The sequence below is a fragment of the Bactrocera neohumeralis genome, chromosome 2 (genome assembly GCF_024586455.1).
Source record: "Bactrocera neohumeralis isolate Rockhampton chromosome 2, APGP_CSIRO_Bneo_wtdbg2-racon-allhic-juicebox.fasta_v2, whole genome shotgun sequence".
In the NCBI taxonomy this organism is placed as follows: domain Eukaryota; kingdom Metazoa; phylum Arthropoda; class Insecta; order Diptera; family Tephritidae; genus Bactrocera; species Bactrocera neohumeralis.
The window spans coordinates 61,722,045-61,745,956 of NC_065919.1; the positions used below are offsets into that span (position 1 = coordinate 61,722,045).

Here is a 23,912-nt window from a genome sequence, read left to right on the forward strand (position 1 = left end):
TAATTTGTCATATGTCATTCAGAAAAACGAATTAACAGCCCTATTTCTTTGTAATAAAAACGCAACCCTGGTTGGAAACTATCTAAAAAGGTGAATAGTATTTTTACCAAATTTTTTGACATTTCATATATTGTGTTTTTAAAGTGCTAACAGCTGAGCAAGGTCTTTTGTTTACAAATTCGTTGATATTGAAATAAATATTATTACATTATAAATAAAACAACTAAATTATAAACTTATGAATTATGTCTACGGTAAGCGCCGATTATGAAGATCAACAAACCGATATAAGTTTAAGCGTGCGAAAAAAAGTCAGCATTGTATGGCGATATTTCGAAAAGTTAGACAGGTTGCGAGTGCGCTGCAGACTCTGTCGCCATGAGCAAAACTATCAAGGCACAACAGGAAATATTTTGCGGCATTTGAAAAATAAACATAATATTGACGCCACTCTAAAAGGGCAACAAGCTAATCCCAATATGGCTAGTAAATTCGTAAGAGAAATTGAGGAAAAGTCAAACGGCAGAACGGCGGACGAGGTAGGTTGTACGTGATATAATTGATTTGTATGTCTAACAATGGCCTAAGTAGGATTGCAGCGAAAGTGATTTTCTTAAAATAGAACCCACAGACGTAAGCTCCTCAAGTCGAAGAGTAGATGATATAAAAAGTAAAGAAACACTTGGCGAAGAACTGGATCCATATACGGATAACACGTTGGTAAAAAAATTATTAGTAATATTGCTGCTGCTATTTAAATTAGTTTATTAAACTCTTTCAGTTTTATAATTACGTTGAGGATCCCACGGGTAACAGCAATGTTTTAAACATAGACGGAAATAAAAAATTATCCGCTCAAGAAGAGCGAATAATGGCTGAAATAGAATATTTCCGTGAAAAGGCTGGGTACTATAGGATGCAAAAGAATCTCGTAGCGTTACAAGCAAAAAAGATTAAACATGAACTCAAAAATTTATAACGATTTTGGATCGTTAACATTTTCGGAAATTATCCACCATTGACAGCACAAATATGTTTTAGTTTTTCCAATATTATTGTACAATGACTAGAATAAGTTTGATCTAAGATTATGTTTTTTGTTTCTGCTTTTGTATTCATGCATCAATATATTTTTTGTATAAAAAAAAGACCTATCATCTCTAAAAATATGAGAATCTCTTAAATCAATAGCCTTAATAGTTTTGAAACCTTGGCTTCAGCAGTTAATAAAATTCTGAATTTTATTTGCTTTAAGTAAATTTTTCAGATAAGACGGTAAATGCAAATATAATGCATACTCTTTATGTCGAAAATATTAATAATAAAAATCGAAATATAAAGAAAAAAAAATTTTCCATCTATAAAAATATATGTAGCTAAACTTTTAGATAAAGTTCTTATTATACATACATTTGTATCGCTCCGTGTATACCTCAAGCTGATTTGTGTTTAGTTCGAAGCACCCTGTGTTCATTTAGAATCCAGAGATGTGTAGGTAAATATTTATTTATATTTACAATTTTTTGTTGTGTCGCATCTTATTGTGAAACATGGGTAAAAAAGGACTTATTTCTATATTAAAAGTGTAAAAAAGTCTCACCATTTTTATCTATAGAACCTATGCAAGATGTGAAATATATTCCACATAAATCAAAGGCAGAGGATAAGAGTTCAGTGTGGTATTATTTTCTGGTTTCTGCTTGTGGAGGACCGACAGCTCAGTGCAAAAGCTGCAATAAAGTATTAAAGACTTGTTTTGGATCTACTAAAGGACTCTTAACACATTTAAAAGTATACATTTAAAAGTACACAGTAGTACTTAATACTAACATCTAATTATTGTTATTTAGTACCACAAAATCGAGTTGGAAAGAAAGCCAGACAAACCGCCCCAAAAGGTAAATAATTCATACACTTGGAATGACTCCATATTTCTCCATTTAAGTGATGTGCAAAAAGTCAATGCATTTACTTCTAAACTTGTACACAAGGGATGATTTAAATGTGATTTGCTATAATGTATATAGTAATTAGAAGCCTTTCAAAACCGATTATAATATTTAATTTGTATCGCGTACCTTAAAATGTCTGAGTATGAGAATATATTGATATTGAAATTATTTCTAATTGTTTATTTGATAATTACATGAATTATATATTTATTATTTTAGAAATCCGCCAAAATAGCTCCGCTTAAGCCAAAGTATGAAATAATTAATGGAAAAATAGCTCCTCCAAGTCCCACTCGAAGTAACAATTCCTCTATGGCTTTCGAGGGTGACATAAGTAACTTATACGAACGACAAATAGAGGTATACAGTGTTTGTTCCCGATATCATTGTGCTTTAACATTTATTTATTTACAGTTTGTCGATGGATATCTTATCGACAATCCATTTGTACATGAAGATATTGATCAAAATTTTGAACAAAAGCCGCCGAAGATGCCGAAACGTGAAGATTCTTATCAAAGAAACCGAAATTTAGAAGATCTAAAAACCCGCGTGGAAATTCAATGTATGCGAGCGAAAACAGCATATTTTAAAAAACAAATGGAGAATCTTGATATAGAACGATCCGTTATGTTATTAAAAGCGAAAAAGTTGGAGTTAGAAGTGGAACAATTGCGAAAAGAGGCCCAAGAAAGCACATTGCGAATCGGGCCAAAATGATTCCGAACCATTAGTAATATAAATATATATTATATATGTATTATAAACTTTATATTTTGTAAACTAGTACCAACTAACTTCAATTTAAATTCGTAAATTAAGTACAAAATTGACAATGAATTATTATTTTCAACCAACACACACTTCACGGCTAATAATTAACTCGGTTATTAAACACTTTGAAGTTGACTAATCGGTAGGTTGAGACTTAAAAGTAAATATTTAATAGGTAGGCACATTTTTACCTATATTGTCAATTTAACGTAGATTTAGTTATCTCGTTTATAATAATAATAATAAACAAATTTTCAAAGTCCATATATAATTAGATACGTATACGTGATAGTAGTTGTGTTTTTATTTACATTGCATAAATACATTTATGTACGTGCTTAAAAGATTTATATTTTAACTTTTTAAATAATATGTTTTATATATATTATATTGTTTTGGTTATATTTGTTTCGTTTTTATATTGGATATATTTTGAGTTTGCCATGAATTTCGTAACACCCAGAAGGAAACGTCGGAGAGCTGAGTCGAATTAACTATTTCTGTCTGTCCGTCCGTCTGCCTGTATATACGTGAACTAGTTCCTCAAAGATATTTGTTTCCTTTTCAAGAGGTTGCACATTTGTCGAAACCAAAACCATGCCCTTGTATGGAAAATTTGTTTATTTGTCAAAATGTCAAAGCAACGTTACAATCGCCGAAGAAATTGTTTATATCGGACCACTTTAGCATTCAGCTGCCATTGAAACTGACCGATCAAAATCGAGTATGGAATCGTTTGTATTTGCAAAGGATATTAAAGCGTCTGTGCTGTTTAAAAAACTGACATCATGTTTTTCTAAAAAATTGACATCATGAAAAATAAATTCGCAGTTTAATTGTAGAAATTGTCATTTCTAATATTCCTATAGGTATGCATATATATGTACATATGTAAGTAACATAAATGCATGGCCAGGAGAAGGTTGAAGCTTATTGGTTTGCTGGTGCTATTGCCAATACTACTGCACAAATCATAACGCATCCAATTGATTTGGTACGAATGTTGGTTCAGTCAAATGCAAAAAAAGTATCGTCACGCGATATTGTTAAAGAAATCTTGGAAAAACAAGGTCTTAGAACTTTAAGCACTGAGTTCGAAAACTAATATTTGCTTAATAAATTATAGGAATCTTGGGTTTCACATTTAGCTTGCGGACCGCAACTCAAAGACAAATTGTCTATTCGATAATGCGTTTTGGTCTCTACGAAATGGGAAAACAAGCCGAAAGCTCGGATCATTTCTTTCACAAAGCCACAGTAGCTGCAGAAAGTGGATTGGTCGCGGGTTTCCTTGTCACGCCTTTCGAGAAAGTAAATGTGCGCATGTGTACAGATATTATAAAATCGCCGGATAAAAGCCGAAAGTATGTTTTATAAATTCAAATAGATATAAGTTTAATGATTTTATATTAATCACTTGCAGGTACTCATCAGTTTTTAATGGAGTTATAAGTTCGTATAAAAAAGGTGGATTATCCAAAGTGTACAGATGCGCCTTTATATCCTCGGTGCGCGGAATGTTCATGTCAGTGGGGCAGTTGGCGGTTTATGATGAGGTTGCTAAAAAGCGAGTTCTTACATATGAAGTAACTACTAATTTTAATTTTATCCATTTCACTCTTCAAATATTTTGCCTCAAAGCTCAGAGAAGTATTTTTCAAGACCGAGCGGTTTAAGGAAAACTGGCATTCATGCTTCATGGCTTCATTGATAGCGGGTGGGGTCACCACAATAATAATAACACCCGTCGAAGTGGTTAAACTAATATTTATGGATGCAAGCAGATATCAATATCGTAGTAGTTTGGATGTAATGCGTACGCTTGTACAAGTCCACGGCTATAGGGGATTCTATCGTGGAATATTTGTTTCTTTTCTGCGCATTGTGCCGTCTACTTTGCTAACTTATTTACTCTACGAGTGGATATGTCTGGAATTCAATTTAGGCAGTTGAGTATTAATATGTATCGCTTCGGAGCAAAACAAATAACAGTGCTTAAACAGATTGTTTTAGCGATTAGTTTTTTGAAAAATCACACCAACGGGTCTACGTAACCAGAATGAAGCCGAAATTGTATCATAGTTATTTCTGGAATGTTTTCTGTTTTTACAACAAATATATTTATTTTATATATATTACTACAATATTAACTACAAGTCAAAAATAAAAATCACATTACTGTTAAGCAATTTTATGTGTTGTCCTTATTTAGAATACACTACATTCGATTAAAGAAAAGTCAGAAGTCCGTGAGCTGTGTGCAACTGTGAGCTATCCTAGCTAAGAGTGTCAAACGAAATTTTCTGTTATTTCTGAATATTTGAAGTAATATTTTTAAAAATAAAATCTATTAAACCACGTACTTATTTCACATACATTTACATATATAAGATATTTTTTAAACAACTAAATAAACGGGAATGGCCCATAATACGGATAGCACCAATGACTTGGATAAATTCCAAAGGGAGGATCATGATGACCGTTCAGCAAATGTGCCAACTTCAAATCCGTCGCTCTACGACAAATCACAATCGCTAGTAGATATCGCGAATAATACGTTTAAAGAACTGTGTCGTACTTTAGAGAACGAGCAATCCAAATTAATGGAATTAGAAGAGCGGCGCAAAAAACTCCAAGAAGAAATGCAACGTCTCAAACAAGAAATTGAGGAAGAGAAACATACATACCGCCTCAACTTGGTGGAATCTCTAACGGAGAATGCGGAGGCAATGAGCGCGAAGAGTATGGAAACGGATGAAGGTGGGTGCAAGATTGGCGCAAATATAGACTGAATATAAAATAATAAGTTATGGTTACTTTTACTTTTGACTACGTTCGAAATTTTGTCCAGATTCAGGCTCTGAAATACAAAACAAATTGTATACGTGTTACGAAGCCGATGAAATAGCTAACGCTACAGGAACATCACCTGCCAGCTACTCGGCGGATGAGGATGATAACAAGCATCCCAATGAGATAGCGCGCAATATACAGAAAAAACTTCAGAGCGTAGTTGCAGAGTGCGTTATTGAACAATGTGCTTATGATGAGCCAGCGCTTGAGGTATGTGTATTTTTGGAATAATATTGTTATATTGTCCTTATTGTGTTTTAATATTTTTAGACCGAAATTTTGGACAAACCCTCAACTTGAAGACGGTGCATTTATATGTATACTTGTATTTTTATAATCCATACAAATTTTGTTGAAGAATTGTATATTTTATTTCTTAAAATATTTACAATAAATTAAAAATCATCTATTTATTTTGTACAAAGATATTGTGGTTAAGTAGCTTTTCAAGTGCGTTGTTAAGTTTGACGAAATTTTCGCTTTCATGAGTGTATGGGGAATGTTGAAGTTGGTATTTGAAAGTCTCTAAAATCGTTCTAACGATCTAAATAAAAAAAGTTAAAAAATTAATCAGCCTTGAAAATGCCAGCATTTACTTATACGGTTACCTGTATGATTTCAAAATCCAGCTTATGAGTGATTATAACTTCCATTAACACAGACGTAAACTTTTCGAGAAATGATATTAAATGTGGAGCGATTATTTTTAAGTCAATTGGCAAAATACAAACCAAGTAACATTTATGCATTTCCTAAAAACAAATGTTAGTATTGATAATAAAATATTTCTTTGTGTATGTAGTTCAAAACCAACCAGTAAGAATTTCTGCGACATTTCTTTCTCCTGCATTAATTTATATGACTCCACGTTTAACATAGTTAGAATGCTTTTAGCCCACCGAAAAATTGTGTAGGAATTATTGGTTGCACAAATATTTCGGCAATGTTCTATCGATGAAGGAATATTTAGACCTGCTTCGCAACAAGCTTCGATTTCCTGTTGGTTTATTGCAAAATATGCCGCCATTTTAGAGACTTGTTGCAAATTACATAGTGATATCTGACTATTGGAGGCCATTGTTACATTTTTAATGGCTTTTTCCATTAGATCATCGAGTTGGCACCACTACAGGAAGAATCGCAATTAATTGAAATAAAATTTTCAAATAGAATATATATGAATATATTACATTAAAACTGCTTAATTCTTTACAGAATTTTAAACATTTATGTAAACATTTCCAAACATCTGCTGCTGTCTCTGCACAGTCCATAAAATCAACATCTTTGATTGCTGACTCGTATATGACACCATGTATATTTTGTTCTTGAATATATGCGAAATTCTGCAGGAAAAATTATAATATATTTTATAAAAATCTTATAATAATTGCTTCATGGTTACTTACACCACTTTTCAATATCAGTGCAAATATTAATATACCAATTCGTTTGCAGGTAGGCTCGTGGCTTTCGCGTACAGTTAGACCCACGGATAAGCAGAAATTAACCCATTGTCTTGGAAGCGTTTTACACGAATATTGTAACTAAGAATATTAATTTTTAACTTTACTTGTTGGTGATATGTCTCCATGTAATTTCGATTCAATTATGTGAAGATAAAAATCTTTTTAAATTACCTCTAAATATCTCACGAATCCATGCATGGAACCCAATTGTTTTTTCCATACATCCTTCTTAAGTTTGTTTTGGTAAAATTCAAACAGAATTTTTTCTACATCTGCTATATTTACAGGAGTATGTTCTTGTAGGATACTGTTTGCATTCCTTTGAATATTTTCATTTGATAAGCGATAAATTGTTGACTCAGCGTTAATCTCGCACAATAAGATGATCACATTCGCAAATACCTTTCTTATATAAAAATGTTGTGTTAAATGTTGAATATATTATTAGTTGTAATCTCATACCTCATAAGATTCTTGATCTTCTCCACCAAAAATCCAATGCCGGTTTTGTTGCAACATGTCGTAAAGGATCGGTAATTGTATTTCCAAAACATTTCTGTATGAAACAAAATGTTCGCTACTTAGAGGCACATTATCCAAATCCTCCTTTAAAGCCGGAAGGAAGCATGATGAAATTAATTCCTTTAGATATTTTAAATGTTCGGCAGAACAAGACATCTTAGTTTTACACAATGTACTGTTTTATTTTCATATACATATGCATGTGTTTTGTTTACAATCACCTTATCTAAGGCTACACATACACTACACTATTTTTCATGTCATAACATTTACGTTGAAACATATTTTAATCCAGCGAAAGGTATCGAAAAGGCTTTAAAAATTGAGTTTCGCTGAAGTATTTTAACGTAATTTTTCCGTGTAATTTTTATAACATCCATCATTATTTAAATAAAAAATATTTTTGAACAATTTCCGAATATCTCCCATCGACCACAACCACCAACTTAAATCCATAAACACTTTCCACAACTGCGAAGAAATCCACATTTTGACTTGTGACATTGTTGTTGTTGTATTTCAGCCGTCCGTCGTAGTTGTCATATGATCAATTTTCATTGAGGGCCAAGAATAAAGAAATATGCTGCGAATTTGTGCATTTTTAATGTTCTGCTTTTTAGCAGGTGAGTAATCGAAAAATAATTCATAGGAATTATATAGTGCCCGCATTAAAAGTGAAGTTAAAATAAATTTGTGTCGACCAAAGAAAATATAACATTTTTCTAATGGGTGGAGAATACGTGCTATTGATTTTATGTGTAACTTAGAGAATAAAAATAATTCATTCTTTTATTTTTCAGTCAATGCCGATGGTAGTTTCTACGTGTTAAATACACCAGAATCGATATCCTTCCAACGCATACCAACTGTTCTGCCAAGTGAACAGGTGGGCGATGTTATCAAGGCAGCAAGAGGTTTGGGTGTATCAGACACTGCTGACTTTCCTGGTCTTGTGATCAATGATCCCTTCGGACTACCACAGAAGGCTGTCGTTGTAGATGTGGTCGGATTGAATGAACTTCCACTGAGCGAGGAGAATATTAGCTATAAGATTGATGGCAAATCTGTCCAAGCCTCATTGGATGACCTGAAACTTACTTCGAACGAAGATTCCTCAGACTGTGCCATTAACATTTCAAATTTTAAGGAAAATGTACGTAAATTGTGATTACATATATGTATATTGATTAAATCAATTATTTTTAATATATCTTATTCCAGGAATTGAGCAACTGCGTTTTAAAATCCGATAAGGAGTTCGTTTACGCCAAAATCGATCTATCCAACTTGAAAGATGATGCAGAGAAATCAAAAGTAATTTCGGCGTTGACCAACGAACTTGTAAATCTGCAACGACAAATCGAAGGTGATGCATCGTCTCAATCATTGTTAGCTGTAATTGTGAGCCATGAAGATGACAAAAACAGTAACTTGTCACGTAAACGACGTGAAACAATTGCTGGATCAACTACTGTAAGTTTATATAATGATTAAAAAGACAACATCTAAAGTGAATATTTAATTATAAACAGAACACATACAATCTTGCTGCCTACTATGACCAAAATTACCCAGTCATTTTCAACATAATTCTATGGTTCATGGTTGCTTTGGGCCTCTCATTATTGGCCGTTTGCTACGCAATTGCCGATATGGATCCCGGCAGAGACTCGATTATTTACAGAATGACATCTACAAGAATGAAGAAAGATAACTAAATAATTATTTCTTTATAGTGAATATTGTTATTATACTCTAAATTTATTCAGAATGTTTCAAAACCATCACCAAATCAGCAGAGTATATAAGAAATAATTGTAAATGTTAAAAATGTAAGTATTATAATACTTTGAAGATTATTTTAAAGTAGCAGTTCCATCTTTCTTTTTGGTTTTTTTTTTTTGCCTACCTCTAAGTAATACAAGTGTGTGTGTGTGTTGTTTACTTATTCAGAAAACATCTCTAAGATTAATTAGACGAGGTAGTGCATGTATTATTATTCCACAATAAATGTATAGTGGTGGTTATTAAATAAATACCTAAAAAGAAATTCCTTCAGTTTTATCTTTGAGCAGCTTTTATAAACGCATCTCCAATGTGCTCCATTAGCCGATTTCTTAGAACTTAATAAGTTGATATGTTTTCTCATATAATGATTCCAATAACAAAAGCGTAGAACGTGAAGGTTAAAAATGGAAACTTTATTAAAATGCAAAGTTACTTTCAAAAGACAAGTGGGGAAACATGAGTCATCAGCATTGATAATTTTTTAAGGAAATCCACGAATGCTTTGGTTACTAGCGATAATAACATTGTAAATAAATTAAAAGACATTGTGACTTTTTTTAGAAAGCTCAAAACATATACATTGGTAAATAAGGAGTTAAAATAATCAACAGTAAAGAGGAGTATTAAGAATTATGAAACCGTAAAATACACCACACATTTAGAGAACTGCAGCGGTGCACCACACAAAGAGTACATCGCATGCTTAGAGAATGTTCAGACGAGGGCTCTTTTAGTCACCCGGTATTTGTAGATGTGTGGACGACGACGGGTTTTTCTTTATTGGCGTAAACAGCGCTTACGAGTCCGAGCCAATGCAAGGACCTCTGGATAAATGTCTTCCGTTTATTACAACATGATCGCTCCGGTTGGGAGCTTTTCTGTCCGGAGACTGACAGAAGACTTTCATTATCAGATAAATAAATAAAAATAAATTTCTATCATATAGTGTTGAAAATTAGATATTTCTAAAATTATGTTAATATTTGCAAATAAATATCAACATTTTCAATAAATTATATATGAAGAACTCACAACAATTTATATTTTGAATTGATTTAGAAATTCTAAATTAGAATGAATTATTTCTTTTTTAATATGTGTTCACTTGTCCTCTGGCTGTATTTGGTATTTTTTTTCCTGCAGATGTCGCTGTTAAATTATACAACCCTGCTATGCCATTTGTTTTTGTTACATATGTCAAAAATAAACGTGTATCAATTTATAGAAATAAGTACGGTTTTTAGTGGTTTTGATTGTATGGAATTTTATTAAATTTAAGAAAATAGCTAAATGACGCCCACTACAGCAACTAAAGATGAAACCGAAGCATCACATTCAACTTCAGTACAAAAGAAAAAACCACCGAATGTTACACCAATAGGCGCTTTCCCATCAATCGAAGAATTTGCAAAAGTCGGTATAGATAATATGTTTAGCATAAAAAAAATATTTTATTCCGGAAATTTTGTTATAGAATGGTCTAGCTGAAATTGTAGAAGCTACCAAAGCAGTGAACTCTTTTCCACAAGGAGCCGCACGTGACTTATATTGCGCGTACCCGGCATTTGGTAAAATTGTCGATGCACAGTCGGACCGCATATTTGGGCTGATGTCTAAGGTGTTGAAATGGCAAAATGTTAAGGGTAACATACAACGGTAAGTATCAGTGGCATTTTTTAAAAGGATCTTATTTTGTAATATTTTCACAAAAATATTTTTAGCCGACAGCAAGATGAACAATTTGAAATGCTTTTGGAGTGCAATGATGCTATAATGGAACGTTTGAATTCGAATTTGGATGAACTAGCTGGTATAAAGAAAAATCCGCAAACTATTGTGGTAGAGTCCCATCTAAATATAGCCAACAATATACCTAAATCTGGCTCAGGTGCTGGTAGTTGGAATTTAAAGAAAAATGAACAATCACCACTAGCTGCACGATTAATTACTGCAAAGAATATTGCAAGACCACAATTAAAATTTAAAGTTATGGTGGATAATAGTGCTTTGACACCGTTTGTACCAAGAATAAAGGATAAACCGAATTCGTTAAAACCGTTAGCCGTGTTACCCGAGTATGATGAAAGTGGCAATATTGCCAGGTACTGGTATTTAGTTATACTTTGTTGTGAACGACTTTTAATCAGTTGTATGATTTATTAATTTCAGTTATTTACATCCTTATGAGTTTGAATTGATGAAATGGGAAGTACCCGCCGCCCAACTGTCACGCACAAATCCAAAGGAGCCTAAAAAATTAGATGACACAGAACTGCTTTATGTGGATACTGTACCGAAATTGAATGCCGCGGTTGAAGAGTTGCGTAAGCAACGTGAAATTGCTATTGACGTGGAACACCATTCTTACCGGACATTTCAGGGTTTTACCTGTCTTGTACAAATTTCCACACGTAACAAAGACTACCTTTTCGATGCTTTAGAATTACGCGATGATATGCACATACTAAATACGGTATTTACGGACCCGAAAATTGTTAAAATATTTCACGGCGCTGATATGGACATTGAGTGGTTACAACGTGATCTTTCTTTATATATAGTTAATATGTTTGATACACATCAAGCGGCTAAGACTTTAAATTACGCGAGATTATCATTGGCGTATCTACTCAAACACTATTGTGAACTCGACGTCGATAAAACGTTCCAATTGGCTGATTGGCGCATACGTCCATTACCAAAAGAGTTGGTATCATATGCCCGCCAGGATACACATTACCTTCTCTATATTTTCGATCGTTTAACCAATGATTTGCTCGACGCGGGCAATCAACATTCTAACTTGTTGCGTAACATTTATCAACGTAGTACTGAAATCTGCAAAAAACGTTATGTAAAACCACATGTAACAGCGGATTCACATATGGATCTTTATCGCAAGTCGAAACGCGTTTTCGACAATCGACAACTCTACGCATTACGGGAAGTTTTCCAATGGCGTGACAACGTTGCTCGACAGGAAGATGAAAGCTACGGCTATGTCCTACCCAATCACATGTTATTGCAGATTTCCGAGAGCTTGCCGCGTGAAATGCAAGGCATACTTGCTTGCTGTAATCCCATACCGCCATTAGTTAGACAAAATCTGCACATATTACATCAAATCGTGCTGCGAGCGCGTGAACAGCCATTGGTGAAGGTGAATACGTATATATATATATACATATCTGTTAAATATTGAACTTCATGTGCAAACAATTTTTTTTACACAACCCAATTTCAATTTCAGCCTGTACTGGAGACGGAAACAATCCATCGCGTTGCCAGCAACAACACCAAGGATTATAATAGCAAATTATATTGCCCGCATGATCTCTCGCATAACGAGGAATTCCGTGATGATCTGCCAACACTGCTAAACTTCCGCAAAAACCCATTACTGCCCTCACCAACTAAGGCTGACGTAAAGATGGCGAAACCCGCATTGAGTATTTATGAAACACCAGAGCCTTCAGAGGATGATGTAAGCATTTCGATAAATTATAAATGTTGAACTGCGCTAATTACATTTTTATCGTTTCTTAATAGGATGAAGATCAGCGAAAGCAAAAACAGTTACATAGCAACATAAAATTCGTCAGCCCATATCAACGTTATCTGGCTATGTTACCTTTGGTAGAAAAGGAAAAGGCTGAAGAAGCGGCACGCATCGAAGCAGAAAATAAGAAACGACAACTTTGTCCGGCTGCCAAACCACCGCCGGGAAAAACAGCGGTAAAATATAGATTTAATTTACATATGTTTACTAAATTCATATATTTCGTTTTGAATTCATATATTTTATGTTAAATTCGTATTTCAATTATAGAACGAATTAAAAGTTGAGCCTACGGACGACGGTGATTACAGCTTGCCGATAAAAGAAATATTAAAACGCACACACGAAGAGGCGATCGTGAAAAAGGCACAGTCAAAAGAGTCAGAGGAACCTAAAGCAAAGCGTTTCAAGACCGATACACCAAATGACGATAAATTGAAGTTTGTTAATTTACCGCCGACTAAAAAGGAAATGCGACTGGCTAATAAACAAAAGGTCGCAGAACCACATAAACCCGCCGCTACCAATGTGGCTGCGGACAAATCAAACAATTCTGTGCACACAATTAGTGATGACTCGGATAGTGGACCGGAAGAGGCACCATCCACATCGCAAGCTCAAATGTCACAATCACAAGCAAACCAGCAGCAAAGACAAAGCCAAGGTGGCAAAAAGAAATTTAAAAATAAGAATATAAAAAATCGCCAGAATCGTAACCAATCTTCAAGCAAGCCGATTGATGTGAAAAATTTCGACTACAAAAATGTGGACTTTCGAAAATTCCAAGGTGGTGCACAACGCGCTAAGGGCATGGAGTTAAAACCACAATTTCATGGAAAAGTAAGTCTTGTAAACTGATTGCAAGCTAAATTTATTCACTTAATTTTTTTGTTTTTTAATTTCAGAGCAATTCCAATAAGGCCAATAATAAGAAGTTCAATAAATTATTCACATTTAGCAATGTCAAAGGTAAAAAATAGTAACATGGCTTTATTAGGACTATATAGCAATTTGTTTGATCAACTACATTAGAAGTCTTGGACGTAAAGTAACATGAAATTCATTTTTTTCTAATTTAATTTATAAAATTACATTATCTTCAACAAGCTTAAATGTATTTGTCTACGTTATATATTTTACAAATTTACCCAAGAGAGCAGTGTGAAAATACTTTTGCTGAAATTTCATATCTCCTTAAATTTAAATATGTACATTTCTAAACTACATACTACTAGGTAATAAAATATAAGTTTTTGAATAAACATTTACATACAAACAACTTACTTAAAACTCAGAATTGATTGCATATACGTCTATAGCTGCTTAAACATTTTATCACCTTCCCTGTCCATACAATATTCGACAACTGCATAGACAACCAGTAGCCTACGTTCTACGCCTCTTTTGTGCTTATCTGTGATCAAAGGAAAAAGCGCATCGTGTTTGGAAAGACGATCAATGAGCTCGGTAAGAACACCACCCGAAAATACTTGCAGTCGGTCCCAGGTTGTTTTTCGTATGCTGTGGAAAATCGCACAATTTTTCAATTTAGAAAAAAAACTAAATATTTTACCTAAATTCACTCACAGACAACACTGATATAGTGGCGCCAATATGTCTAGATGATCCTTGTTTGGATTCCCAAATGCTTTACCGTTGTCTATGAGCACTAAGCGCTCTTCACGTGTCTCATAGTGGTGCCGATCGCCATTTTGGATGAGATAATCAAAAATTGCCGCATCAATGAGGTCCAATAAACGCATTGTTTCCATTTTATCTTTTAGCGGTCTATAGGGAAGGAAGTCAATGAAAGTTTAACGTACATATACAATATGTTTAAAATTGTAAGCATATGCCACTTGCTACATTTTTGCTCACTTGCAATAGTTCATATCATCCTCCCAGGGCGCACGTTTATCCTCTTTGTAAGTACGTTGCCAAGGCGAACGCCGTTTTGCCAAAGAGCCTGGCACAATGTATATGAGAACACCCTCTATGTTATTTTGGTCATCACCGCATACAGTCTCCTCTTCGTTGCAATAATGACACTTGCCGAAGAGACAATATTGTTCCGTACCATTCTCCGTTTCTGTGATTGTCATGGAATTCTTCAGCTCGCTATCACCTTTGTCATATATATCTGTCTTCAAATTGACGACCCGTCCCACCACAATAGGTGTCCACCTGAAGTCCAGCACAGCACCCAAATAAAATGCATATACTTCCGCAGTGTGACGATCTTTTCCCGCATAAACGGCACCTTCGATTACTGCATCGCGCTCATACCATTGCGGTTTGAAGATCACTTTTTGTTTATTCGCCAAACGTACGAGCAATTTCAGCTGTGTGCCTTTTGCCAAATTTGTGACTTTAGTTATAGGTTCTAGGCGCAATGTTTGCAGCAGTTGAGCCATGGAGGTATCGTAAATTGGATATATTTCATTTTCTTGTGGCCACTTGAATTGAAAAAACGGTTTCGAATTATAAAATAGGAAACAACAATGAAAACTTGTGGTTTGTAATAATTACCCAGTTGGCAATGTCCCACAGGACGGTTGCATTTTCATATGGCACAGGTTTATAGTTTTTCAACAATTTATTACGGTACATAAAAAGTCGAGGATTACGATTTAAATACACAGGATGAAGTTCACGAATTTTCTGGCGTATCATATTCTCCAACGCCCGCGTGCTGCTTACATGTGGAGCTTCTTCAACGTTAAGATAATACATGAAATACAAGTTGGCGCCAGCTACTACGCATACGAGTATGACCAGAGCAACAATTATGCCAACGGTGCGTTTATTTGCAGCCATTGTCACACTAATTATGTTATATTACTGCTAAAATTGCAAAATTACGTTTCAGCTATATTTAAGGAAATAAAATGTAATTAATCATTGTGCAGATGCGTTGTTGTTAATGATCATTGTGATCTATCGCGGCGCAGTCACTCACCTATCAACAAAATCTATCTCACTCTCGGGAACTTATGCAGTGAGTAATTTTTGTTAGGAAGATCTCACAAATAAACATGTGTGTTTGTAAACTAGGCGGCAAAAATGTTTATTTTTTGTTTTGACCAACAAATCACAAATGACGGCAGAATGCTTAGTGTTGTCATTGGCGTTTCGCTACAGAATCGCGTTTTTATTTTTGTAATATTTGTTGATATATTCTGCGCGCCGTCATCACAGACAGCGTCATTACATGCAATATTTGCCGGCAGCTGCTCTTGTTGGTGTTGTAACGTCGTTTTTTGTTGTTGACAAAATCATCAACGTATGGCTAATTGCAACAGCAACAACGAAATGTATCAAAATTTTCTTTTTTAATTATGGCCCTTAAAAATTTCGCACATTTTCCCGCACTTTTGTTTGTTCGTCTCGATATTTCGTTGGCTGGCATACATGAAGGTGAAGTGTTAAACGTTTCAAATAATTTATTTTTAATTCAAACTTAAATTTGGCAATGAAGGCCTGTAGCAATTGCTCTTATTGGTGTATTAATTAATTTTATATCATACAAAAATACACGTGGCATTAAGACTGACGATTACTTATATATTAGTTAACAGTTCAATTATGTTTTTGGTTGGCCAAATTCTTCTACCATGTGTTTATCAGAGTTTTGTTTTTAATTCCAAAATTATAAAACTTTTTCGATGTATGCTGTATTAATATTCTACATATTTTTTATTTGTCATAAGCAAGCACGTTTAATCCATTTTTCGCATCACTTCAGTAAATGGTTATATAAATTTAGCAGCAGGAATGTAGCAAGTGCGAATGAAAATATTATATAACAACGCGGTAGCATATATTAATATAAATTTGTTTGCACATATATTACAATTTTAAAAAGATTAATGTGCGTAAATAACAGTTTTTCACAAGGGTTGTATGAATTTTTCCACGTAGAAAATCACTCCAAACTGATAGAATATTTCAAAAGCACTTTGCCTGTACAAATATATATTTCTTTTTCCTTTCCTTAAATTTTTATATGCTACATCTTTTGCGTATCGTTGAGAACGTCTAAATGCGTTAACGTGTGGCAAACTTATGTGCCTTGGTTTGCTATATCCGCCGCGTTTGTCTGCCGTTGGGCTTTGGGCTCATTTGCCATTGTCTACGCCGACGTTTTCGTTTTGTTTTGATTTTGAAATAACTCATTAATTATGGCACTTGACTTCAATTAAATTAAATTCTATTGTAACGAAATTTTGCGAATGTCCGCTTGGTTGCTGGCAAGACAAAACATTAATGCGTATGCAACAGCTGCTGCAGCGCACCTTTGACTAATGCAATGACAATTTGTAATTGGCAAACATAATACAGAACATACTGCCGGGTGTAATGTCGTTGCTCATGGCCAACAATCTTTACGTCGTCTAGTGTTTGTACATCCCCTTTCAGCTTTAGTGCACACACTTCTTTGCCTGTCGTTGTGTTAGAATATAAGCATATTTTCAAAATTATAGGTTTTCAGAATTTTATTTACATTTGCTCTTATTACGTTTATAACACCTGTCTGTGGTTATTTTAGGCCGTGGCGAAAGTACGATGACGATGAGGAGTCTACAATTGATGCGAACCGGTAACGGTTTGCATAGACCTGTGCCCGCCAAAATATTTCCTCTTAGAAGATTCTCCTCTCAATTGTTCAGTTCAAACCACAACAGCTTATTATGTTCTATGAGAACAATTTGTTTACATGTTTTTTCTTTTTACAACGGTTTGTGTACCTCATTATATCGTACTATCAATGTGCCGAAAATAAACGTAAACTTTCGCAACAAGTCAGCTGTTCTTTGTTTTGATTGTGGGCAAGCTTTTAAATGCTGCCATATTTTATTTTTTTTTTAACAAATAAGAAAGTCACTAATTGAGAAATATAATTCTTTCGCGAAAAATTATTCGGCTATAAAAATTAATTGATATAATTTTTAATATTTTGATATAAGTAAATTATTACGTTGCAAGTAATACTTGCTAATGTGACTGATTGGGCCTTACATTTTTGGAATTTATACGTGGAAATCAATTTTTAGTATTATATCTAGATACACCCTCTAATTATTCTATTAGTCTGATTATTGATTTATTCACTATAATTATAATATTTTTAACAACATCTGTTTAATTTCACACATAATTAGTTTTTTTAAACATACTGGCAACTCTGTTTCCAGTTCCGCTTTACTCAGTTTCCGCCGCCTTTTCGAACGCCGCGTATTTAATTTCGTGTTTGGTGCAAGAAATTAGTGAAAATTGTGCTTTTTAGTGATAATTAAATAAATTAAGTAATTAATCAAAATTAATACATATAGTGTTAAATTCACATATTTGATTATAAAGATAATATTTGTTTAAATAGTGTATTTTATTAGATAATATGGTACGGAGGCTTGAATGAACTGGGTGTGCTGCGCGGCTGCAATGGCAGAAGATTGTACCAGCACATGAGTGGTTTCTTAAAATGCTATTTGAATACATACATACATATTAGCGGAAAGTGTTAAAGGTGTGCAGTTAAATGGAAGCAGCTTCAGTTGAAGATATCAGAGGTAAGTCTAAAAATTTTCTAAACATTTTATTGCAATGTGTGTATGTACAAGTATATACATAGGTATTTTCGACAAGATGCTGCCGACAGCGCTATCTAGTTTTTATATTTTGTTGTTGCATATGTCAAAAATTAAAATTACAGCAACTTCTACAAACACTCGGATATTTGTCGTTTACTTTTGTGATTCTTCAAAGTTTACATACATACATACATCCGGGTGACTTTACTCCATATGATTGGTGATGGTACCTTAGTACCTTAATGAACCTCAGTGAACATTTTATTAGTATGTGGCATATTAATACATGCCGTTATATACATATGTATATGTACATATGTATATACTACAGTTGAAGTTCCATAACTCGAACTCTCGAATTGGCAATAGAAGTGCAGTTTCATATAAATTTCCTTTCATAACTCGAAGTTTCTCTGTGATCTCACTTTTTATACCTTGATTTCAGTTCGCCATGAAGTTTGTAATACCCAAAACAAAACATTGGAGGCTATATAAATGATCAGCGTGACGAGCTGAGTCGATTTAGCTATTTTCATCTTTCTGTCCGTCTGATATTTCTCAGATTTTGAGATAACGGTCTGAAATTTTGCATACGTACTTTTCTTCACAAGAAAAACCACTATAGCATATATGTATGTATGTAGCTGCCCTGTATGGACAACTTTTATATTTCCGAAACCGAAGTTAAGGTTTTTCTTGTTTTTGTATTTTTTTAACTTGATAATGTTTGTTAATTGTCTCATCCGACTTAGGTACCTTCGAGCAACTAAGGAATTTGGCGGGCGCCTCTCCAAGGGGTTTAAACTTATTAGGTGGTCACCCTGGAAGGTAATCATATGAATATGTGAGTTTGGATATATACACATAACAGGCCTTAGACCCCCCATTGAAATTTTAACAATTATTCCCATGGTGCTATTACTTTTGATTTAATCGATTGCTCTTACATAAATACTTCTGTACTTTTTATTAACTGTCCACAATTTTTTTTATATATTTAATTATAAACAGATTGAAAGCATGTGCTAAGTCTTACATTACATTTTATTACTCCGAAAGTAATTGACTACAACACTAAATTTATTCTCACTTCTCACAATACCAATTCACCAACCATCAGGCAGTGGAATGTTAAACGCCGGACTTACTACGTTGGCCATCAAAATTAATCCAATTAGTGAGTGTGCGCGCAACATTTAAATCCGCAATGATCCCGGCCATGTGGCGGAAAATACTGCGGTGCTCTTACATAGGTACATACATATATATATGTATATGTATATACATATATGTATGTGTTACTTCCGCCAATATAGTTATGTGGTTGACTGCCGTTATGCGGCCACAAACTCAGTGAGCCGACACATTATACCAGCTAATAAACACACATTCATCCGCATATAATATACGACTGAGTTCAGATCAATATTCATATATTACATGTAAAATATATATGAGATGTGTTCAGTGTTTGGTGACATTTAAGTGCTCCCAAAGGAGTGATGGACAAAAGTCTTATGAATTTTTCGGGAATTCTAATACTGTAACTGTTAATATTGTACTTAAAGTATATGCATACTTGAATGTTTATAAGCAAACATAAATGTAAATAATTGTAGCGAGAACCAAAGTTTAAAGAAAAAAAGAAGCACAGTCCTGTTATGATAAAAGAGGAACCGTGTTTTAAAAAAAAGATGTGCGGTAAAAGTCGCAGCTAAGCACAGAAAAACCGAGATGATGGAAAATATATTAGCCTACGTTAATGTCACGTTAAATGTCATTATGGTGACACGTTATAATCACCATGGCATTGAATGAAACAATAAAGCCACAGCAAAAAAATGTAATCCAAATGAAACAAGAAAAAATGAATTCAACTAAAACTTTGAAACCAATAAATTTTTTTCCTACTTCATTTTTATAGCTTTAGTTATGCCTAAACACTAGCCTTTTGTAATATTTTAAATTTATACGAAGTAGACCAATTTTTTCTAGCTAAAAATAGTGTAAAAAATCGAGAAAGCTCGTGTCTAGTTAAATATAGCGAGATGCTTTGTGAATCAGTAAGAAGTTACAGACTCCGAACACCTATCTTTTAAAAGTTTGTCTGAATGAATTAAAAAAAAAAACTAAGCAAGGGCTAAGTTCGGGTGCAATCGAACATTTTATGCTCCTGCAGCTTCCAAGAATTAAAGCCGCGGTAATACTTTCAGGTACATAAGGCTTGTTAGTTATATGGGGTCTAGGACGGGTTTTCACTCGATTTTATTCATTCTAAGCATAAAAATGAAAATATAAATATGCTTTCTCAATTTTTTTTAACTTAAACTCACATATTGGTCGATATACATTGTGACAAAAAAGTAAGTGGCAAAATATTAATTTATTCACCAATCTTTGTTTTGACGCCTTCAAACAAATCTCCATTCCTGGAAACACTTTTCATAAGCACTTTTTGGAATGGCCTTCAGCTCCTTTAGCGAATTTTGTTTTATCTCATCGATCAACTGAAAACGGGCTCCACGGAGCGGCAATTTCAGAAACAAGAAAAAATCAAACTTAACTAAATGCGGTGAATACGGTGGTTAAACGATAGCATTCATTGCGTTTTTGGCTTTAAATTCGGTCACAATCGTACTGTTTTTGAATAAAATTCAGCTTTGTCGGTATGAGTCGATAAAAACCCGTTTCATACCCAAAATATCCACCAAAATCGTTCGAACGGACTCGGGAGAGATGTTCAAGTATTGTATCTTTCTTTTTTAATAGTTTCAATAGTTGAAGAGGACAAAGGCTTGTCTTCAACGATTTCTCGACCGTCTTTGAGGTCTTTGTACCACTCGTAGACTTGTGTTTTTGGTAAAACTGAATCATCGTGCGCTTTTTGAGACAAGTTCTTTGTTCGATATTTTTATCCATTGTAGAAATTGCAATTTTATCCATTTTAGGCAAAAGGATACACTGTTAACGGTAAAACATGCTCTCTCATTTTCATTGAGATAACTCACATGTTGACCGATATATGCGATATAAAATCACTCGGAAGTTCGAAAATCGTTATATTAGGTATATGGAGGCTACGTGAAATATTGACACAATTCAACCCATTTATGAAACAGGAAAGGGGTCTCGCCAAATTTCAATTACTCGTATATACCTCGCACATTGATCGATATTTTCGGCCAAAAGTCAACTACAGTTACTAGGGTCCATATATTCGGTACCCAGAGGCTTGAACAGTTTTGGTTCCATTAATACAATTTATGGTCATAAAGTGGCACACTCCAAGGCATTATTCGAGCAAGGTTTTATTCCGTTATATTAATTGCCTCTTGATTTGGAAAAGGGAAAGTTGAATGAGATTTAAAATTGTGTTATGTGGTTTGCAGTTCGATTTTCGCCCTGTTACATAGGTATATTTGAAGAATTTTATATCTGAGATATGTGATTTTACCTACAATTGGTAGTTGGCACGCCCAACGTCCAATTTTTACACAGGCTCCTTTAAAGCCGCCCTCTCATCCCAGGAGTAAAATGGCTAGATGGGAAGTGTGCGGGGTTGTCTTCCGATTTCATTAATTTTTACAATGTCTTAAGGAGGAATTTAAGAGATTTGTCTTGAAACAAATTAGATGGCGGGGCCACGCCCACTTTTTCAAAATTTTTAGCCCATAGGTACTTTTTGTTTCTGCGGTTCATTGTGTGTTCTTTATCTTGGTTTGGTGTTTAGTTATGACACTTTATAGGTTTTCGCTCAATTGCGTTTTGTGGTCGAGGCAGCGTGTACCAAGTTTCATTAAGATGTTTCGAGTGTTACTCAAGTTACAGTTTGCACAGACGAATCGACAGGTAGTCAGCCGAATATGAACTCTTCATACTGATCATTTTATATGTAAGTGATACAAACTGTAAAAAACTAGTATATTCTGTAGCAACAGGCTAATTCTATCACATTCTCATTGCATTTTCTACTTCTAATCGCAATCCTGTCTTTAAGCTTATAAGTCTTTGCACATTCCTGTTTAAGGATAATTCTTTGTATGATAAATACTATCCAAATTACATGCGGTCCGACTAACAGAGTTTTCCTTAATATGCTTAACAAAAAGAACGCAGAAACTGAAGCAAAAATTCTGAAATTTCCTTCTATTGGCGCTACTAATATGTATGTGCGTATCCATAATTTACCGATACAAATGCACTTTAGCACGTGCGCCTTAGTAAAGCCAAATGTGGTGTTTTTTATCGCTTTTTAATCACTGTTAATTGCCGCCGCTGAGTTAGCTACCCGGCGCCAGCCACAAATACCCTAAAAGTTAAGCACACAATTACTGAAACGTGGAGCAAGAATTTTGATGTACGCTTTTATTATTGTTATTGTTGTTGTTAATACATAAGTTCGAGTACTTAATTTGCTAAATGTTTGCTCTTAATGCTTTGGCCTTACTTCGATTTCATTTAAATGAATCGAAAGCTTTTGATGAGTAGTAACCGCCTGTGTGCAGTTTTAATGTGTTCCTGTGCGGTGAGAGCGGCAAAAAAGCAACGAAACCCTACACAGTTGTTTGGTTTTACTTGTCGGAAATGATTAATTAATAATTGACTCGTCGTGGTTATGTGGTGGTATGCGAGTGAGCATGCTTTTGTCATGTAACCGTAGCTTCAATAATGGAAAAATTGGGTCAGAGCAAATAAATGTTTGTGGTATTGATTCATTGACTCGATCTTCAAAGAATGTTAGTCAAATTCTCAAGGCTGTCAAAGTTTCTCCTCGTTTTTAGTTTTGGAATAATGAAGAGCGAAATAGCCTGAAGAAGGCTATTGAATGGCTTCATTGGCATATATGAACAGAGTATATTAAGTTTGCTACGAAGTTTTTAACACTCTAAGCACCCTATAAAAATATATATAATTGATCAGCTTGACGACCTGAGTCGATGTAGCTATGCTTGTCTGTCTGTCTGTATGTATGCAAAGAAGTTTTTGAGTAATCGGTCTGAAATTTGGGTTCTTTTATTTTTCATCAAGAAGCTGCTCGATATCGGCGGTTTTATACTATTTCAAGATATTACTGCCACACGAACTGATCGATCAAAATCAAGTTCTTATACGAAATACTTTTTTACAAGATATCTTCTAGAAATTTGGGACAGATTTTTGTTTAAGGCAACGCATTAAATCGATCAAAACAACGATCTTCATACGTGTTTTTTTTGTTTCTTTTTTTAAGTAACCATAAGGGGTTTCAAAAAATCGATTTTTTTATTGCCTTATTAAATTCCACCATGTCTTAAATTAAAAATCAAGTTGATCCGTGTTTCGGAGACACAGTCTTGAGGACTTGTGTGCTCGAGGCTAGCTAGACTAAGTGCACCGTCCTTAACCGTGTTTTTTTCGAAAC

General features: G+C 34.2%; 8 protein-coding genes across 13 annotated transcripts; 6 read left to right on the forward strand and 2 right to left on the reverse strand.

The window, feature by feature from the left end:
* Positions 1–61: 61 nt before the first annotated feature.
* On the forward strand, positions 62–1,283 carry LOC126750844 (uncharacterized). Its single transcript, XM_050460601.1, has 3 exons — positions 62–539; positions 592–720; positions 782–1,283. Exons 1-3 carry the CDS (start codon positions 246–248, stop codon positions 977–979), a joined length of 621 nt encoding a protein of 206 aa, XP_050316558.1. The 5' UTR covers positions 62–245; the 3' UTR covers positions 980–1,283.
* A 174-nt stretch (positions 1,284–1,457) lies between these two features.
* LOC126750834 (uncharacterized) lies at positions 1,458–3,015 on the forward strand. The gene is made up of 5 exons (XM_050460589.1): positions 1,458–1,554; positions 1,616–1,791; positions 1,851–1,898; positions 2,172–2,312; positions 2,367–3,015. Exons 1-5 carry the CDS (start codon positions 1,551–1,553, stop codon positions 2,670–2,672), a joined length of 675 nt encoding a protein of 224 aa, XP_050316546.1. The 5' UTR covers positions 1,458–1,550; the 3' UTR covers positions 2,673–3,015.
* Positions 3,016–3,099: 84 nt separating this feature from the next.
* On the forward strand, positions 3,100–4,894 carry LOC126750821 (mitochondrial dicarboxylate carrier-like). The gene is made up of 5 exons (XM_050460563.1): positions 3,100–3,450; positions 3,596–3,796; positions 3,853–4,090; positions 4,150–4,282; positions 4,368–4,894. The coding sequence occupies exons 2-5, from the start codon at positions 3,631–3,633 to the stop codon at positions 4,677–4,679; spliced, it is 849 nt and encodes a 282-aa protein (XP_050316520.1). The 5' UTR covers positions 3,100–3,450; positions 3,596–3,630; the 3' UTR covers positions 4,680–4,894.
* On the forward strand, positions 4,888–5,924 carry LOC126750851 (uncharacterized). 2 transcript variants are annotated; one of them, XM_050460623.1, is made up of 4 exons: positions 4,888–5,051; positions 5,118–5,489; positions 5,581–5,792; positions 5,853–5,924. In XM_050460623.1, the coding sequence occupies exons 2-4, from the start codon at positions 5,147–5,149 to the stop codon at positions 5,880–5,882; spliced, it is 585 nt and encodes a 194-aa protein (XP_050316580.1). In that variant the 5' UTR covers positions 4,888–5,051; positions 5,118–5,146; the 3' UTR covers positions 5,883–5,924. The 2 variants fall into 2 exon arrangements, with proteins under 2 accessions (XP_050316580.1, XP_050316570.1); XM_050460613.1 differs by having other exon boundaries at positions 4,888–5,489.
* A 5-nt stretch (positions 5,925–5,929) lies between these two features.
* Positions 5,930–7,756, reverse strand: LOC126750808 (uncharacterized). 2 transcript variants are annotated; one of them, XM_050460541.1, is made up of 7 exons: positions 7,514–7,756; positions 7,223–7,453; positions 6,992–7,129; positions 6,773–6,928; positions 6,397–6,708; positions 6,191–6,334; positions 5,930–6,126 (listed from the first exon to the last, which is right to left on the reverse strand). In XM_050460541.1, the coding sequence occupies exons 1-7, from the start codon at positions 7,727–7,729 to the stop codon at positions 5,989–5,991; spliced, it is 1,335 nt and encodes a 444-aa protein (XP_050316498.1). In that variant the 5' UTR covers positions 7,730–7,756; the 3' UTR covers positions 5,930–5,988. The 2 variants fall into 2 exon arrangements, with proteins under 2 accessions (XP_050316498.1, XP_050316506.1); XM_050460549.1 differs by having other exon boundaries at positions 7,223–7,457; positions 7,514–7,701.
* Positions 7,757–8,076: 320 nt separating this feature from the next.
* LOC126751800 (ATPase H(+)-transporting accessory protein 2) lies at positions 8,077–9,623 on the forward strand. Its single transcript, XM_050462337.1, has 4 exons — positions 8,077–8,196; positions 8,374–8,726; positions 8,795–9,046; positions 9,106–9,623. Exons 1-4 carry the CDS (start codon positions 8,154–8,156, stop codon positions 9,289–9,291), a joined length of 834 nt encoding a protein of 277 aa, XP_050318294.1. The 5' UTR covers positions 8,077–8,153; the 3' UTR covers positions 9,292–9,623.
* Positions 9,624–10,553: 930 nt separating this feature from the next.
* LOC126751798 (exosome component 10) lies at positions 10,554–14,033 on the forward strand. The gene is made up of 8 exons (XM_050462332.1): positions 10,554–10,774; positions 10,836–11,017; positions 11,083–11,463; positions 11,531–12,521; positions 12,612–12,845; positions 12,911–13,096; positions 13,191–13,760; positions 13,826–14,033. The coding sequence occupies exons 1-8, from the start codon at positions 10,652–10,654 to the stop codon at positions 13,898–13,900; spliced, it is 2,742 nt and encodes a 913-aa protein (XP_050318289.1). The 5' UTR covers positions 10,554–10,651; the 3' UTR covers positions 13,901–14,033.
* On the reverse strand, positions 13,865–17,709 carry LOC126751799 (glycosaminoglycan xylosylkinase homolog). 4 transcript variants are annotated; one of them, XM_050462335.1, is made up of 6 exons: positions 17,440–17,705; positions 15,880–17,362; positions 15,450–15,789; positions 14,799–15,376; positions 14,508–14,708; positions 13,865–14,441 (listed from the first exon to the last, which is right to left on the reverse strand). In XM_050462335.1, the coding sequence occupies exons 3-6, from the start codon at positions 15,735–15,737 to the stop codon at positions 14,234–14,236; spliced, it is 1,275 nt and encodes a 424-aa protein (XP_050318292.1). In that variant the 5' UTR covers positions 15,738–15,789; positions 15,880–17,362; positions 17,440–17,705; the 3' UTR covers positions 13,865–14,233. The 4 variants fall into 4 exon arrangements, with proteins under 4 accessions (XP_050318292.1, XP_050318291.1, XP_050318290.1 ...); XM_050462334.1 differs by having other exon boundaries at positions 17,425–17,705; XM_050462333.1 differs by having other exon boundaries at positions 15,880–17,705.
* Positions 17,710–23,912: the final 6,203 nt, after the last annotated feature.

Bases quoted from the DNA above. Each gene is read 5' to 3' on its own strand.
- LOC126750844 (XM_050460601.1), top strand. From the start codon at position 246: ATGTCTACGGTAAGCGCCGATTATGAAGATCAACAAACCGATATAAGT. The intron at 540-591 runs GTAGGTTGTACG...TGGCCTAAGTAG, and splicing joins ACGGCAGAACGGCGGACGAG to GATTGCAGCGAAAGTGATTT. The intron at 721-781 runs GTAAAAAAATTA...AAACTCTTTCAG, and splicing joins CATATACGGATAACACGTTG to TTTTATAATTACGTTGAGGA.
- LOC126750834 (XM_050460589.1), top strand. The intron at 1,899-2,171 runs GTAAATAATTCA...TTATTATTTTAG, and splicing joins CAGACAAACCGCCCCAAAAG to AAATCCGCCAAAATAGCTCC. The intron at 2,313-2,366 runs GTATACAGTGTT...ATTTATTTACAG, and splicing joins TATACGAACGACAAATAGAG to TTTGTCGATGGATATCTTAT.
- LOC126750821 (XM_050460563.1), top strand. From the start codon at position 3,631: ATGCATGGCCAGGAGAAGGTTGAAGCTTATTGGTTTGCTGGTGCTATT. The intron at 4,091-4,149 runs GTATGTTTTATA...AATCACTTGCAG, and splicing joins TCGCCGGATAAAAGCCGAAA to GTACTCATCAGTTTTTAATG. The intron at 4,283-4,367 runs GTTGCTAAAAAG...TTTGCCTCAAAG, and splicing joins AGTTGGCGGTTTATGATGAG to CTCAGAGAAGTATTTTTCAA.
- LOC126750851 (XM_050460613.1), top strand. From the start codon at position 5,147: ATGGCCCATAATACGGATAGCACCAATGACTTGGATAAATTCCAAAGG. The intron at 5,490-5,580 runs GTGGGTGCAAGA...AATTTTGTCCAG, and splicing joins GAGTATGGAAACGGATGAAG to ATTCAGGCTCTGAAATACAA. The intron at 5,793-5,852 runs GTATGTGTATTT...TAATATTTTTAG, and splicing joins ATGATGAGCCAGCGCTTGAG to ACCGAAATTTTGGACAAACC.
- LOC126750808 (XM_050460541.1), bottom strand. From the start codon at position 7,729: ATGTCTTGTTCTGCCGAACATTTAAAATATCTAAAGGAATTAATTTCA. The intron at 6,929-6,991 runs GTAAGTAACCAT...TTTTTCCTGCAG, and splicing joins CACTGATATTGAAAAGTGGT to AATTTCGCATATATTCAAGA. The intron at 6,335-6,396 runs GTTGGTTTTGAA...ATTTGTTTTTAG, and splicing joins TGTCGCAGAAATTCTTACTG to GAAATGCATAAATGTTACTT.
- LOC126751800 (XM_050462337.1), top strand. From the start codon at position 8,154: ATGCTGCGAATTTGTGCATTTTTAATGTTCTGCTTTTTAGCAG. The intron at 8,197-8,373 runs GTGAGTAATCGA...TTTATTTTTCAG, and splicing joins AATGTTCTGCTTTTTAGCAG to TCAATGCCGATGGTAGTTTC. The intron at 8,727-8,794 runs GTACGTAAATTG...ATCTTATTCCAG, and splicing joins TTTCAAATTTTAAGGAAAAT to GAATTGAGCAACTGCGTTTT.
- LOC126751798 (XM_050462332.1), top strand. From the start codon at position 10,652: ATGACGCCCACTACAGCAACTAAAGATGAAACCGAAGCATCACATTCA. The intron at 10,775-10,835 runs GTCGGTATAGAT...ATTTTGTTATAG, and splicing joins CAATCGAAGAATTTGCAAAA to AATGGTCTAGCTGAAATTGT. The intron at 12,522-12,611 runs GTGAATACGTAT...TTTCAATTTCAG, and splicing joins GTGAACAGCCATTGGTGAAG to CCTGTACTGGAGACGGAAAC.
- LOC126751799 (XM_050462335.1), bottom strand. From the start codon at position 15,737: ATGGCTGCAAATAAACGCACCGTTGGCATAATTGTTGCTCTGGTCATA. The intron at 14,709-14,798 runs GTGAGCAAAAAT...CCTTCCCTATAG, and splicing joins GATGATATGAACTATTGCAA to ACCGCTAAAAGATAAAATGG. The intron at 14,442-14,507 runs GTGAGTGAATTT...GATTTTCCACAG, and splicing joins CCACTATATCAGTGTTGTCT to CATACGAAAAACAACCTGGG.